Raw genomic sequence first — 16137 nt, forward strand, 5'->3', positions numbered from 1 at the left:
CCCCTGCAGCCAGGGAATGTAGGAAGAATACACCTTCTTGCAAACCAGCCAGAAGATAATCAAGCTGAGTTTAATTAAAGAATAATATAGGATATTAATAAGATTCTTGACCTCACGGTGTCCAGACTAATATTTTTCTTAGTTTTTATTTTGAGTTTATCTGCATGAGAATAAATAGTGTCTTAAGAATTTATCATAGTAAAAGAAAATACAGGTACATGGGATGCCTCTCCTCTCTTCTGGCATGATAATTAGTGCTCACCACATTTATTTACAGAGTTTTCAATTGCAAAAAATAGCATGGGTGCAATCTTCATTTCTTATTAGTGTATGAACTTAATTAGAAATTCTTCTTCCTTATTATTAATGAATTAAATGCCTTAGCATTTATTAACCCATTTCATAGCTGTTTCTCTCTTTTTATTCTCCATTTTTCTTTCTGCTGGTTTGTCAGTCAGGCTGGTGGAAATAGAGGTATTGTCTGAAAAATTCCAGTATTTCAAAACTTGGTTTTGTTGAATATTAGAAGGAAAAGTTGTAAGTGTTCTAAATGCAATATTCCCCTTGTCTGTGAAGGGACATTGTCAGAGAGCTTCAGAAAGTGCAGAAATAGCAGAGCCCCATGTTTAAACATTTTTATTGAACAGAAATGTTTTAACATTCCCAGATCTGTGTGTTTGGCTTGTTTGAAGCAAATCCAAATATTTTTTTAATGACACAACCTCGTGTTACTCTGCAGCCACCCCAGCACTGCCATGAGCTCCGTGGGGCTGGTGGAGTGTCCTGCAGGCTGGGGGTACCCCAGCCTGGCGGGGTAGGAGCTGGTGGCATCCAGTAAGAGTATTAGTTTCTCTTTATCCCTACAATACACACACCTAGGAGGATGAGGCACACACCTGTCTTACGAGAAATGAAAATTCCTGGCCTGGTTTGACTGGGGGAGGCTGGGCAAGAATCTGAATTCCATTTTCCAGCTTCTTGTCCCTGGGTCTATTTCAACATCAGTAGCAGCTGCAGTGAGGGTCAGCAGAGTGGCTCTTGGGAGTCAACCAAGGGACTGAAAAACTGGCAAATTTCTTTGGTTGTTTTTTTTTTTGTTTTTTTGTTTTTTTTTTTTTTTGTTTTTTTTTTTTTTTTTTTTTTTTTTTTTGCTGCCTAAATTAGCAAAACCTGCTAAAAACTAAAGCACTTCTTTCACTTCTCCTTGCCCAGAAAGTCTTGCTGCTCTGCAGAGCTGCAGCCCTGTGAGCTTTATCTGTTTAAAATGAAATCAATTTCTATTCTCTGGGTAGTGCACAGGTCACAGTCATGTTTTTAATTACCAATTAGCCTTCCATTAAGGAAATAAAATGAGTTTTATGTGCTGGTTGTCAGAGGTCCTTATATCTGCCTAATTTCATGTGTCCTGTCTGCTCAAGCAGCAAGAAACCAAAGAGAAACTTATGCGGGGTAGTAAACAAAACATGAAAACCTTTGTCCCACGAAAGGAAGGATGAAGAAGCTGCAAGGACTTTTCACTTTTTCATCCCCTTAAGTTGTGTTTTTCCTGTCTACCTTGAGCACCGTGAACAGAAAGTTAAGTATGCCCTGAAGTTACCCATGGAAAGAAAAATCACACATGTGCACTCTCTCTCTCTGTCCCTTTCTCTCTTCCTTTCATGCAAGCACGTTGTGTGTTTGTATGAATGTGTACAGAGAAACCCCAACCCTAGAAGACTGAGCTGTGGGACCAATTTATTTGCTGAGAAAATTCAAGAGGGAGAGGTTATAAATAGTCATAAATTCAATTTATTTATAAAGCATTCCATGTCAGGCATCACCGCACAAACAATTATGAAAGAATTCTAGTAGATTAAAAACATAAATTAGAGCATCCCAAAATGTGCAAGAGTGATGGGATTAAAATGCATTTGACAGAGATGTTTCAAAAGTGGGATGTGGTGAGGTGTTCTGGGTGGTCAGTCAGAGAGAAAAGTCTAAAAACAGGGGTCCAGGGCCAGATTTCTGCAGGGGCTGTCTTGCAGCTCTGTCTCTTAGCTCAGCGGTTGAGAGTGATCCACAGAGGGTCTAAATATTGCTGGGTGTGTGCATGGTTTATTGAGGAGCCTGTGTTTGCTGAGATCTCTTCCCAGGAGAGCTGCCCAAATCCTCCTTCCTTTGACTGCTGCTCCCTTCTGGAAATGTTCTGTGTGTCAAGGTCTCCTGGGGAAGAGGCAACACCAACCCTTCTGTCAGCTCAGCACATGGGGGTGCAAGTTGGGCTTCCCCTTGCAAGGCAGTCTAGGGACAGTTTATAATTTTTTAGTGTTACCTGAGAAGTTGTAAAGACAAAGAAGTGGGCAATTCAGCCTACAGACAAAATTTGTAGCAAAATTCTCCCTGCTTAAAACTCTATTTTAGCCTAACCTAGCATGCACTAGAATTATTCAAAACTTTGCAGGAGCAGAGAATTTTTAAAAAGTAAAAAAAAAAAAAAAACACAAAAGCAAAAAATATCAAACAAAAAAAAACCACAAAAGCAAAACAACCCCACCAAAACAAAAACAAAACCAAAAACACAACCAAACCAACAAACAAACAAACAAAATCAACAAAACCCCAATTTTCTGAGAGAAATGATTCTTCATTAAGTTAAGGGTATGGAATATAACTCTTCCACACCTCTTATCCATGAAGGGATCATAAAAACCCTTGGCACATAGAAAGTCTCATTACTGGTATATTTTCAAAGAAGCTCACTATCCCCATGCTGAGCTCTGTTGGGAATTCAGTCCTTCATTTTGGAGCCAAATTTTTGGTCATCTTTTTGGAAAGATGACTGAATGCAACCGTGAATGTTTCCCAGTGTGCCTGTTCATGTGGCATGTCTAAGTTTATAGGGCAAGCAAATCACAGTTGCCATAAAGTTGATTGCAAGCAGTTAAATCATCAGCTACTGAAATCATGTAAATGATTATAAACTAATAAATCTCATGGGGGCAAGGTTACTTCTTTTTTTTTCAGATGGTTGGGTTTCACCTTTGTTAGGCTTCTTGCCTACCACTACGAATTTTAGAAGCTCATAGAAAAAGGATGTACTGAAAGCACTGACTGTGTAATGATGGGCAGATTAAAGTGATATCGTGATAAGAACTCCAGACCTCCCAGTCCCCTTTAGGACTGGGATCATGGGTGGTGCAAAACACAAAAATCATTAGAGCTGTTGTTGCTGAGGTCACGTAGGCTGTTTCCAAAAAGCAAGTGTGCTGGTGTATCCTGCTTAGAGGATGCACTCTGGAGAAGACCTTTTAGAAACTGTCCTAATGAATCATTATTTAATTAGATAGCTCTCTAGAATCCCCCCTTAAGTGGAGATAAAGACACACACACACACACACAGTTCTGTCTGGCAACAAAACACTCAATATTTAACACTAGCATGTTTTTCTAAGATTAATAATGATTTTAAAAATTAATTAAGTGGGGCACTGAAATGCTTTGTGGCTGCTGGACTTGTGTATTTCACTGCGTACGTGATTGAGTGCAGACACCTGAGCATGGTGAGTAGCCAATTTCTCACTTATCTGAGTCACTGGATGAGCCACACATGCCTTGTGATGATCTATTAGATACAGCTGTTGTCCTGGGGCTGCTCTGATTTAAATTGATGTTTCTGGTACCCTGGTCTTGGCCAGTGGTTGGTAGATGGAAAAATGATGGGGGTGTTTCTAATGGCTCTGTTAACCTTGGGAGAAGACACTGGGCTGCCTCACTGCCTCAGAAATGCATAAAGGAAACCAGTAAAAGCTCCTTTTTGGGTTGAATTCAATTCCTGGTCATGGTAACAGTACCTTGCCAGCTTTTAATTTCTATGCAGAGATCCTAAATGAGGCTCTCTCAGTCATAAACTTTATGCTGCCTTCCCTGATTTTGCTTCCTCCTAGAAGGGTAATCTCTTATTGATCTGATCAAAATATAAAGTGACAGTTCATTTCAGTTTAATCAGAGTAGTGGACCAAAACAAAAAAAAAAAAAAGAGGACACAACCTTCTTTGCCTCTTCAGAGCTGTTCAGTTTGGAATATTTGTTTATGGCCTGTTTGTATGGCTTCAATTCTTGGTCATGCCAAAGAAAATCTGAACCCATAAGGAACATATTCTCTGGATTTGACACATATATAGACTGGATCCTATTGTTCTATTTCAGTAAAAAAAAAAAAAATAATCTTGAGCAACAATGCCCAAGAGATTTCTGCTATTGCTAGACAAAGCCAGAAAAGAAATATTTTATAATGGTTAGACATTGTCTAATTGGCACCAGAGTTCAAGTTTTAAGTTTGAATGGATGCATAATCCTTTATGTGTATCCAGAAAGGTGCATGCTTGACCATCTCTATCATGAAGAATGAGGTATCCCACTGGAAAGGATTGGTGTACAATGGAAAGGAAATATCAAGTCTGTTAGATTATTCTGAGGGCTAGAGGCACATTTAGAGTTAGAAAACATGCATTTAGATTTTCAGAAAAAAATATGGGTTGAATTGGGATTTTTGTAGGTTGTCTAGTTCAAATTCTATCTCCAAGGAGAACTGTCTACAAAATTAATCAAGCTGTTCAGAACTTTCTCTAGTATAAAGGTTTTAAAACAATATTCCTATTGTATTGCCATCCAAATGTTATTGGCATGCCACCCCTTTCTGGAATTTAGGACTCCCAGTAGTTGCATTATTATTACTTGGAGCTTGTTTTCCCACACTCTGTTAGTGAAAACTGCAGGTGAAAGGATGAGAAATCAGAAGAGCAGTGGCATTCACCATCTGTGTTCTGGTTTGAGTGAGCATGAGCACATGGCTGACTGGAAGGGAAAAGTGTGTTTGCGCTAGGTAACGAGCACGGGGGATTGACCCCACTCCTAGGGTGACTTTATGATGCTTGTGTCCCCAGTTGTCTGTTCTGTTTATGCTGGATATTAAGTTCTGCACCTTTAAGACTGATTCTGAGAGTGAAGGGGAGAAAAGAAGTGGGCAAAAAGTCCACGAAAAGGACTTTCTGAATTTGCCATCTCTTCAGAACAGCAAGAGGTTTTATTGTTTAATATTCATTTTTATGCTTGTGAATACCTTGCTTGTTAAATACAGAGGTTTTTTTCACTTTTCTCCAAAGAAATCTTTTCCCAAACCAGTTGAGGGAGTGGCTGCTTGAATCTGCTTTCTAGAGGGACCCCTTTGCAAGGCTCTTCCTAAACCAGGACAACCCCCTTCTACCCCGGCTCTGCATTACAACTGGACTCTGACACACAGCATAGTTCCACTAAACTTGTAAATAAATTCAACTTCATCCTTGCCAAAGTGCTCTAAGAAAAACTAGGACCTTATAGACTAAATTGTGCAAAAGAGTTCTGCATTAAGTATTCACTGATTTGCCAAGGAACTCCTGAATATAGGGCATGTGTATGAGGCCTGTAATAATTTAAAACTATTTATGTTCTCTCTTCTGTTCATTTCAGGGGAAGTTCTTTAAATACATCGTGGGCACGTTGTGAATTATCATAAAGTACTGAAGGCTGGCTTGCACTATATTCCTGTTTTATAATTGCTTCTTTCAGATTAGTGAGAATTCTGTCTTTCATTTAGTCTTTTGCTGGACACCTTTAAGTTAGATGTGAGTGAATTCCCATTTACCAGGGGCCAATTAAAAGTTGGTATTTCTGCAGTGCTTGGTTGGTATTTCTGCTCATTTGAAAGCCTGACACTGTCTTTGGCTGGACTGGAGAGAAGGCAGTGCTGATCATATTTGGAAATCAAACCTTTCAGAAGCCCTCCTGACTTGTGTTTACCAAAACGTTGGGTTAATCTTTAGTTCAGTAGTAGTCACCCACTTTCTTCTTTGGGCTTGTTTTGTCAGGTAAAGTCAGATAGTGTTCTTCTGCTCTAATTTTGGGGATATTCTTTTTGGGGAATGTGTAGAAGGGATGTTGTGTTTTAGGACCAGAAATAGCATCAAATGGAGTTATGTCCAGCAGTATGGCATCTTATCATCCATTTCTGTCTATTAAATGGATATGACCACTTGTTTCTGCAGTGACAGTAGTTTTAAAGAGAAATTGAAAAAAAATCCAAACATGTTCTGTCCTTTAAGTTGTATTCCCTCCCGTGCTTGTATATTTTCATGCATATTTAGCTGAAAATGTCTTCTGAGTAACTGAGTATACTCAGAAGTAACTTATTGTCAACAAACCTGTCTTAACAACTTCTTTATTGAATTGATCCTCTGAGTGCACACACTGACTCTTCCTCACCCAAGGTCCCAAGGTCAGTTATCCATGTTAGCAGTAGTCTCCAGGTTAGCATATTCACACAGTGAAGATATCCATATCCCAGATGTGATGATAACCTGTAATCCAAGAATCATGAAAACTTTTTTCATGGAGTCTCTGGGCCATCTTTCCCAGCACTGCAGCTCAGTCTCCTTACTGACCATCAGAAAAGATTGTTTTCCCTACTAGGGGAAATTCTGAGTGCTTCCACTCTGATTCATATCTTTCAGAGCCTATTTCCACAAGCATTGCCAAAACATCCTATATGACAGAGGCCCTTAAAATACTGCTGTTTTCCTTGGATATCTGGGTATTTGCATTACTGAAGAGATGTGTTCTCTTATGTTTAAGGAAGCTTTAGGGAATAATAATGCAGGCTCAGATGTAGCTGAGGTCAAAAAGGCAGCCCCATAAAGGTTCTAACTGCACAGAGCTTGTGACTCATTACTTCAAAAATATAAACTGTAGTTTTTGAAACATGGTTTGTAGCAAGCTGGTCAGAGTGCAAGGAGAGAGAGACAGCAAAGTCTGAGAAAACGTTCAGTGACTGAATTTTAGATTGCAAGCTCTTTCGACTGGTGTGCATGAAATGCAAGAACCTGATTGTGATTTAATCCTTCTTTGCAATGAAAATGTTATAACCAAGCTGTGCGGATGGATGGATGGAGTTTAGAGAGCTGGGATCAAGATATGGTGAATCATTCTGATGACTATTTCTCAGAAACAGCACTGATCTACTCATTTTCTGACAGGAGAAAAGCCTTATGACACCCTAGAGTAATTTCCTTGGATTTCCTGTTTTCAGGCTCTTTTTATGAACCCAAGATGACATTAGCTACAGTTTAAAAATTATAAACAAAACCAAACCTATGACTTCTTCGGAAGACACAAGGGATTAGAGGGGTTTCATACATAATACAGTAATCCTCTCTGGGTAATAAATCTTAGAGCCTTAACAGTAAGTGAATATTTGTTTTTGTTATGAGTGAGATGACGTACAGGTTGCTTCTTGGCAGTGTTAGTGCTGGCTGATCTATCAGCTAGGGTAGCTGATGCTCATGTCCTAGATCTACAAAAAAACCCCAAAGTCAAGCAGGGGTACAACCAGCCCCATAAGATGTGTGCCCCAAGGACTCTTCCACTTTCTAAAACTTTTATCTTTTCTTGAAGTCATATTTTGTTGATGTTTTTTTCTTTGGTTTTCAAAACATTTATGTTCCCGTTGTCTGAGGAGGAAACTCCTGCTTTGTAATTCTGCAGCCTGCAGTATGCTTCATGTGCCTCAACCACATGACCATAGTTCCCATTTCTAAGAAACAAATAAAAAATACTGTTCCTTCTTTCTTGCAGCTCCAAAGTTCACTTTTTTTTGATGCTGTGCTTTGGATTAGTGTTCCAAGGGGCAGTGATGTTCCTATCTCCTTTCAGTCCCACAAAGGTAGTGCTCAGCTCCCTCCCTCCCTGTCAGCAGAGAATTCTCTTGGAGAGAAATACCAATATTTTTCTAGCTTGGCTTCTTCTAAAATTGTACCAAATTAGCTTCTCAGAGGAGCTGTGATGATGGATACCTTGCAGTGCTGTGTCCCTTGGGAGATTGAAACACTGGGCCGTGGTCCACCTCATCTGTGAGAGCAAACCTTCAAATGAGCAATAAAAAAATTCAGATGCCCATTTAGCAGAGATAAATTCATTGTTCTGTGGCTGCTGAGGGTGAGAGACAGTCCTGTCACTTCTAACCTGGGGCAGGGAGTGGCTGAGTCACATCTCTGCCCTCTCTGGGCAAGGTGGTATCAGAACTGGGACTACAATACACATTCTGGGGAACTCAGTTGTGTTATGTCATTGCTGAGTTATGCTCTGTTCATAAAGGCTCTTTAGTTTTATAGTATAGGAAGAAAAGGGGACACTAATTATTTAGTAGGCTTTTCAAATTCTTCTTGAGTCTGAGCAGGAGTTGCTTTCTGAAATGGTCTTGGAGCAGCTGCACTGTTTAATCTCAGCAGTATTTTTCCTTCAGTTTTACACCCTGAAATCATTAATTCAAGTGCAGAGGATCATAAAATCTATCCTCAGCTCAACATTCTGTATCTTATGTTAATTTCAGAACCTTTTATGGAATTTTATTTTTTTATTAATCTTTCCACCTTAGCTGAAGAACTATAAGGAATTTATTCAAACAGTTTGTAGTTGCATATATGTATATATCAATGTATAGATGTATATGCATGCGTGTGTGTGCAATATTTTGGCATATTATTACCCCCACAACATGGTTCAACAAGCAGCATTTATTACAATAACAAAAAGTGCCTGTATTCCCACAGGCATCTTTAGAGACAAAAAAGGTATGAGGCTCCAAACCCAGCCAAATGGAACACGTTAGTTGTTGATATATTGTCTGCTCTGTACAACACTAAATATTTTTAAAATAGCAATTAAAAAATAGTAATTAAAAAAAATAAAAAAGTTCCAGAATTTTCCCAAGTCTTTTCTTTCACGTTTTGCTCCTTTTGCTGGCACTAGCAGAGGTATTTCAGTGAAATTCGTGGAGTGGAAAGGCTGTGCTGGCCAGACAGGCCTGCACAGTGCTGTGGCTGTGCAGCACAAAGCCAGACAGAGCTGGCAGCAGCGTTTGTCCCTGGGGGCCAGTGGCAGTGTCTGCTGTTAAACTGCTGGGCACGGGATCAGACTTGGACCTTCCACTTCACCTGTCCTGCCCACCTGCTTCTGATGGGCCCTGGAGCTGCTGAATGAGCAGTGGGCTTCCCCACATCCCCTTGGACCATCTCAGCTGTGGCTGCTAAATGAGGTTTTAGGGCCTGCAACACTTTGTCATGAGCCCATGTGCGTTTATGGAGGGAGATGAGCTGAGTGTCCAGGGCAGCCCCAAAGGTAGGATGAGGAGTCGTTTGGCCCTTTGTGAGAGGGCCTTGCCCACAACTGTGCAAAGCCCCTGGTTGAAATACGGAGTGAGAAAGGCTAACTGGGCTGGGTTGCCATAAGAGAAATCTTTGTTTCCATTCTCAAAGGTATTCATTTGGCGCTAGTGAGACCATGTCCATCTCTGGCTCAGCACTTCCTACTCCCATCCTCAGTTCAGGGAAGGTTCTTCCCGCTCAGAGCCTATTTTCATCTTTTTTAAATCTCTACGCAGGCTTCACCTTGTCCTTTCAGACATGGGGCATTGCTCCATGAGGCAGAGCCCCCATGACCTGTCTGTGGGCTTGGCCTCGGGCCATTTTGGTAGAGCCAAGTGGGAGCATAAAGGTGCAGGGCGGTTGGGAAGACCACATGGACTTCCCATCATAGGGTCATTTTGCATTTCTTTTCAGTTTTGTTCACGAGATTCCACAATAGCTGGTCCTACTTTACAAAGGTGTGCGTGGAGATTGATCATTTGGGTCTGCTTGGCTGTGATTTGTGTATCAGTGCTCGAACAGTTTTCAGCTGTACTGGAAAGAGAAGGGCCACTGTGTCAGAGCCACCATGGAGCTCTTTCCTGTGCTCAAGCCCCTGGCTGGACTTCTGGTTGCAAGCACTTACTATTTGTAGAGCTGGGAACACAGTATTGTATGCTGTTGTTTCCTTTTCTGAGTTCAAGGGAAGGGAAATCCTTGGTGTGCTGCTGTGTCTCCATCTGGGACAACGACAGACAAATCCTCTGCTGTGGGTGTGTTCAAAAGCTTTACTACTGGATCAGATAACTGCAGAATGACACTTTTTCTTTTTTAGGCATTCCTTGTACTAAGCACTGGGGGATACTGCAGGCATTGGGAAAGCATTGTCTGAGGCAAACCAGCAATATTTTAAAGCACAAACATGTGCCTGCTACTGTCAGATGGAGTTTCTCAGTCTTTTAAAATATCACGTTAATATAAACATGCAGATGAACAGGCAATTGCTTTTTTTTTTTTTTTTTTGATCTGCAGGCTTCTAGTGAGTTGTTAATTACCTGGAGCTGAATAGAAGATATTCAAATGGACAGCTGCCAAATGATGGAACTAATTTTTTTGTAATTCTGTTCATTCTATATTGCTGTATAATATGAAAATGTCATACATGCATTCAGCTGGACAGAGGAACAGGGCAGTTGCAATTTGGAGCAGAAAAGAAAAATAATGACTTGTCTGTTGTGCTAGGTATCCTTTAAGATTTGTCACGAATGCCTAGGATGTTTAAATTTGTATTTCTCTCAGATTTTATTTCTTCAGTGTGAACTTCTAATGACTTAGTAGTTTAACCTTGTAGGGACTTGGTCTCCTTTTGCTGTCATCCAGTTTTCATGTACTTATCTCCCACTCAGCTTGCCACGCAGCACTTGTGTAGTGATTACCTAATGCTGCAGTTTTCCTCCTACATAGGTGTAGATCCCTACCATTTCTGCAATACTGCTATCCTCATTCCACACTGGGGCTTAAAGCCCTGAGGATGAGAGATGGTGAGCCTGTGTACTGACTCCAAAAGCCTGCTTTCTCGTCCTAAATCAGGCTCTACTGTAACTGGAAGTGCCTTTGTTTGGATATGCTTAATTGCAGCCTGCATTTTGCAGGGATATGTACAATTCTCACAGAATGACTAAAAGCCTCTAGCATTAGTCAGCCTGATCTGTGAATCACTTACCACCAATATTCAGCCTACTTATTCCCCAGCAGCAGAAAAGGGAATCCCAAAGAAGGCTCCTTTTGACATACACATCAGTCTCAGGTGGGCTCATCTGAATTTTCCCCATCTCTCTCCACAGTATTGCATGCAGCAACGTTTCCTCTCCAGAGGCAGAAGAGGGCAGGATGCAGTTCATTCCTGCCGACCCTCTCCCCTCCTGCTTTGCACAGGCCGGTTCAGGGGTCAGTCCCTGCCAAGAAAAGGGCAGCAAACTTCAGAATGTAACTAAAATTTACTGCCGGAGTGACTGCAGGCCATGCAAGGCTGAGGAGCAAAGCCCTCTGGCCAGCAAGCTGAGAGTGGGAGGTGTACCCTGGTGGCAGTCAGTGAGCTGGAGGCTGCAGGGGTAGACTAGGACAAAAGAAACCATCCTGATCTGTGATTTGTCACTCGCACTAACCTGTGTCTTTCTTGTTCTCTTGTCTTCCCCAGGAACGAGTGGAATATCTCTTTCTCATAATTTTTACAGTGGAAGCATTTTTAAAAGTAATAGCATACGGACTTCTCTTTCACCCCAACGCTTACCTCCGCAATGGCTGGAATTTACTAGATTTTATAATTGTGGTAGTAGGGTGAGTACCAACAGTTTGTTTTTCAAGGCACTGTCCACATGGGGATAGTGGCTACCTTTGGGACCATGAGAGTGGGTCAATGCTTTGTTACATATGGGTGATGTTAGACGTTGCCGTCCGTTCTGTTCCTCTGGCAAACACTGTTTTAATGGTTTGCAAGACAGGGAAATCAAACTGCTCTTTGGGAGCCAGAGGTAAAAAGAGAAAGCAATCCAAAGCTGTTAGATCAAGTCAATTTCCTGAATGTGCTTAACTGCAAGAAAATGCATTTGTTTTTAAATCTATAAGAATTTTAAAAAATAATATCTAGGTAATTCCTTAATTAAGATTCGGAGTTTGATGACAGATAAATTCTGCCATCTTGTGAACTTTTGCTGATGTTTCTCATTCTGCAAGATGGAAGAAAAATTTAAATCCCAGGTTTTTCTACTTACAAACAAAAATAAGTTCCTCAGTTCAATTGCACTGCTCAGCTGGTGATTTCAACACTTTTAATTTTGACCCTTTTAATATTTTAACCTTTTTGAAGAGTAGTTTTACTATTGTAGATCACATTGCCACTTTGAGCTGCAACCTTTCTAATTCTCTTATTCCTCTCCATGTTTTTGAAGTTTGGCATTTAATTTATTTGAATAAAAACAAAATAATACATCATCTGCTTTTTCTGCCTAAGGGTCAGAGATAAGCAAGGGATTGGAATTGTGGTTATTGAAGGGAAGAGGTGAAGGATAAACTACCTCTGTATACAAAGGGAACAAGTATTTCTTTGCCTGAATAATTTGTCCCGTCCTCCCACCACTCCATTGTTAGAGAGTTTCATCGCCCACAAAAACTTGTAGTCTTTTCACCTCTTTACCTAGGAAACCCTGCACGAACTCCTAGGGAAAGCATCAAAAGGGACACTCCTAGTCATCAAAACCCCCTCATAATTTCTGCCCCAAACCAATCCGCCTTCCTGACCATCTTTGTGCTGGCCCCAAAATATTTAATCAGCAAACTGCTGTGTGCTTCCCAATACCTCCCACTTCCTGTCACCATGGATAAGAGTGGGTGGAAGGAGAATTCCCAATGAGGGGGAGGGAGAACAGGCTGAAGCCTATTCTTAGTCTCAAGACCTCTCTGCCTCCACGTGGGCATAAAGCTTCTCCTTTTTTCCTACCCACAGACAGAGGATCCCTTAGCATGTCAGTACCTGAAAACTGGAAAATCCCCACCCCTTCCCTGGTATTGATGTCCAATTCCATCATTGGTTCTGCCTTTGAATGCCCTCAGATATCTCACCTCTTTGGAAATTGCTACCTAAGTGGAAGAAAGATTGAAGAACAAAACTCCTGTGAATGTGATTATTCCCTTTTCATTGTTATGAGAAAGAGGCATTTTAAAGAGAGGACGCATTGCCTCCTCTTTTTCCATTGGATGTGAGAGAGCAGGACTCCAGAAATCACAGAGCAGCATTATATCTAGTTTAAGTACAGTCCTTTTCAATTTTCCTACGAGGAAAATTGCAGTTAATCAGCAAGATGATATTCAGGCTGAAATTAATTCCCTTGCCAATGACACAAGCTGCAGCTCTCAGCTCCTCTATCTGCTTTTGCCTCCAGCAGCTCTTAGTCACTAGATGGGGAACAAAAAATGTAACTGGGGAAGAATTACATGAGTATAATAAACATGGCCAAGACCCCAAGGTCTCTGTTAAATAGCAACAATCTCAAGTGACAGATTCCACTTCAAGGCCAGATGGGTTCCTTTGATGTTTGTCTGTTTAAACTCACTCATGCAGTACCACAGCCTAGGCTGGTGCGCTGCTTTTCCTCTCCACAGCCCCTCTGCACAATCTACTTGGTGATACCATCTGTTCCTCTCCTGCCCTGTCTTCTTTTCCTAGGGGCTGTCTGAAATCCCTCAGTGACATTATATTTAAACTTCAGTGTATTTGAATATTTTGCCAGGAAGGAAGCCCCATGGAAAAGGTTTAAAATAAATTTGGAAGATAGAGAGGAGGGAGGAAGAAAGCAAGTGCTGATAACAACATTTCCTTGTGGAGCCTTTTTCTACCTATTGATGGAGCTATTGGAGAAAGCTGAGTAATTTGAACAGTGGGGCAGAGAGATTTGGTGTGTGGAGCAAAGGATAGTGTGACTGTGGTAATTGCCATTTGTGCTTGCTCTGCCTTACCAATCATCTCTAATTTTCAAAGATTTTCAAAACATTGGCTAGGTGGGAAGCACTTCTTCAAGTACTGTTACAAGTTAAAGGAGGAAAAAAAAAGACAGATTTTAGATCTTTCAAATCCACCTGTACTCATTTCACCACACATAACTTCAATAGATAATAGCACATCTGGCTTCCTTTACCTTAAAATGAACTAGTCAGTAGAGTAAGAGGAAAATGGACATGTGTAGGAGCAGGTATACATTTTAGAGGGGAGTCACAGCTCCTGTAAAAATGTTTATAATAATGTGCCTGTATACTTTCCCCTGACTTCTGAAGATAGGTCCCCTGATATCCAAAGGGATATCAAGGGATTCTAACAAGGCCATAGGAATATGCAACAGCAGCAGAGGGAAGCACTGAACACAACTGCTCTGTTTTCTGGTGAAAGGATACATTTTAGACTGTAGGCTTGTAGCAGCTTATCATTCTTGAAGTGTGGGAGAGCTTGTTTATTCATCAGCTATGTCTTTTAGAGTTTGAACCTGGCTTCTCTTTAAATAGCCTCTGACCTTGCTATAGCAGCACTTTAAATGCTGTTTTGAAGAATGTCCGTGTGAGGGTATCAGTCAGAGGCTCTACCAACATTATTAATTAATAGCAGAAACCAGACCCCTAAGCCACTCATCGAGGCACAACCCACAAGCACTAATGGTTAGGCAAATTGTCTCCCACTTCCTTCATTTTTGCTATTCCTCTTTAGGAAAACACTAAAACTTTCAGATATCACAGTGTTGTCCCTTAATATTATGAATTTTCTCTTGAGAGAAGACCGACCAGCTTGACAATATTGTGATGGAAGAATATCTGTCTTTCCTGGCAGTGCTGTGGTTTGTCTGCCAAGCACAGTCATTCTCCAAGGACCTGTAACTACTGCCAGAGAAAAAGGTGTTGTAATTTGAAAGACAGTATTATAGTCTAACTTGGGAAGGTAAGCAGTGAAGATATTTGGACAAGATCTGAAGTCAGAGCAGACTGGAACATGTGGCTGCAGTTTCTGTCTTTCTGAAGACCTGTGGGGAGTTTCTAGAGGGAAGATCCAAACATTTTCACACTCACAATTCACAGGTGAACTGTAAAACACTGTGGAAAAAAAAAAAAATTTGTGTTTTACTTTTTATTATACCTATGAGGATTTTTTTCAGCCACGTTTTTCTGCTGATTTTTTGCCTTAGAAATACCAAGGCCTCTGTTTTCTTTCTGTACTTTGGAGGCCCTTGACATATTCTTTTTTTATGCTATAAAAATCACAGTGTACTCCCCACAGAGGAAGAGATGAAGAACAGGTTACAGCCTTATCATGCTGCTGTTGGGGTCATCTAGCAAAGTGAAAACCCTTTTGATATATCAAATGTCAAAAGGAAAATAGAAAACTACAAGCAAAAAAAACCCAATGCAGCTAGCTTCTTACTTCACAGGTAAATGTAAATAATCCGAAACAAAGCATGGAGCATATCCACACATGCATGTGATAAAAATTTGGTTTTCTGCTCTTATAGTTAATGTCTGTCAAATGAATTTAGTTAAGGTCACAATGAAATTCAGAAAGAAAGGTGATGTTAATTGTGCTTCATCAGTGGAAAGTATGATTTCCAAATGAAAATGGGGCATGAATTTATGCTGGCAGAAAGTAGTTAGGTGGAACTAAATAAAGGTTGATGTCTGGTTTTTGGGGGGAGGGGAAGTTTAATGGTGAGATTTCCAGTGGCCACAAGAGATTAGCCCTCTTGCCTTTTTTGTACCAGCCAAACTCTTATTCTCTGTCAGCACAGTGTTCTCTCACCCTATGCTTGGAGCATGCTAACTCACCTGCTGATAAAGGACTGCACCTCGCTCCACCATACCTAATGAAAAATTTCCCAAAAGGTTTTCATCAAAGAGCAGGACTTCCTACATAAGATAGAAGTGACCTGGCCTCATCTTTTGTATCAGTAGTTTAACATCCATCTGGCTGTTTTAGTCTCAGAAAACAATTATCTGCACAAACCCAGAGCATTAGGTAGGTGTGCATCATGGATGTCTGCCCATGCCCTGATAGAGGGAGGTGCTGAAGATAAAGAAGAAAAATTGACAAGGTATACCATAGACTTGAAGAGTGGAGTAGAGATTCAGTAAACCACACTGGGCACAGTCTAGACCCCAATACAGAAGGCAAGGAGAGTGAAATAAATGAGAGAAATTAGAAGTTGTAATGCGTTAGAAAAAAGCGGGATTAGTATAGGGGAAATATAAAGCATGGAGTAAATGCATTAAAGCAGGATTAGCAGGAGTAATGCAATTCAAGTTTAAATGTAGGTTTTTAAATGAGGAGCAGCAAGAATTACTGCAAATTATTCCTGAAGTGCAAAAGCACATGACTGTGGGTACCTCAAAAGAGCACATTTATCATGCCAGTGCT

At 40.7% G+C, this 16137-nt stretch overlaps 1 protein-coding gene across 36 annotated transcripts in view; it reads left to right on the plus strand.

The window, feature by feature from the left end:
- CACNA1C (calcium voltage-gated channel subunit alpha1 C) overlaps positions 1-16137 on the plus strand; it is a 457310-nt gene that overhangs the window by 255126 nt on the left and 186047 nt on the right. For all 36 annotated transcript variants that reach the window (XM_068191795.1, XM_068191793.1, XM_068191810.1 and 33 more), the window contains exon 4: positions 11389-11528. In XM_068191795.1, coding sequence (XP_068047896.1) covers positions 11389-11528 — 140 coding nt within the window. The remainder of the gene's footprint in view (positions 1-11388; positions 11529-16137) is intronic.

The sequence above is a fragment of the Anomalospiza imberbis genome, chromosome 5, assembly GCF_031753505.1.
Source record: "Anomalospiza imberbis isolate Cuckoo-Finch-1a 21T00152 chromosome 5, ASM3175350v1, whole genome shotgun sequence".
Classification (NCBI taxonomy): Eukaryota; Metazoa; Chordata; class Aves; order Passeriformes; family Viduidae; genus Anomalospiza; species Anomalospiza imberbis.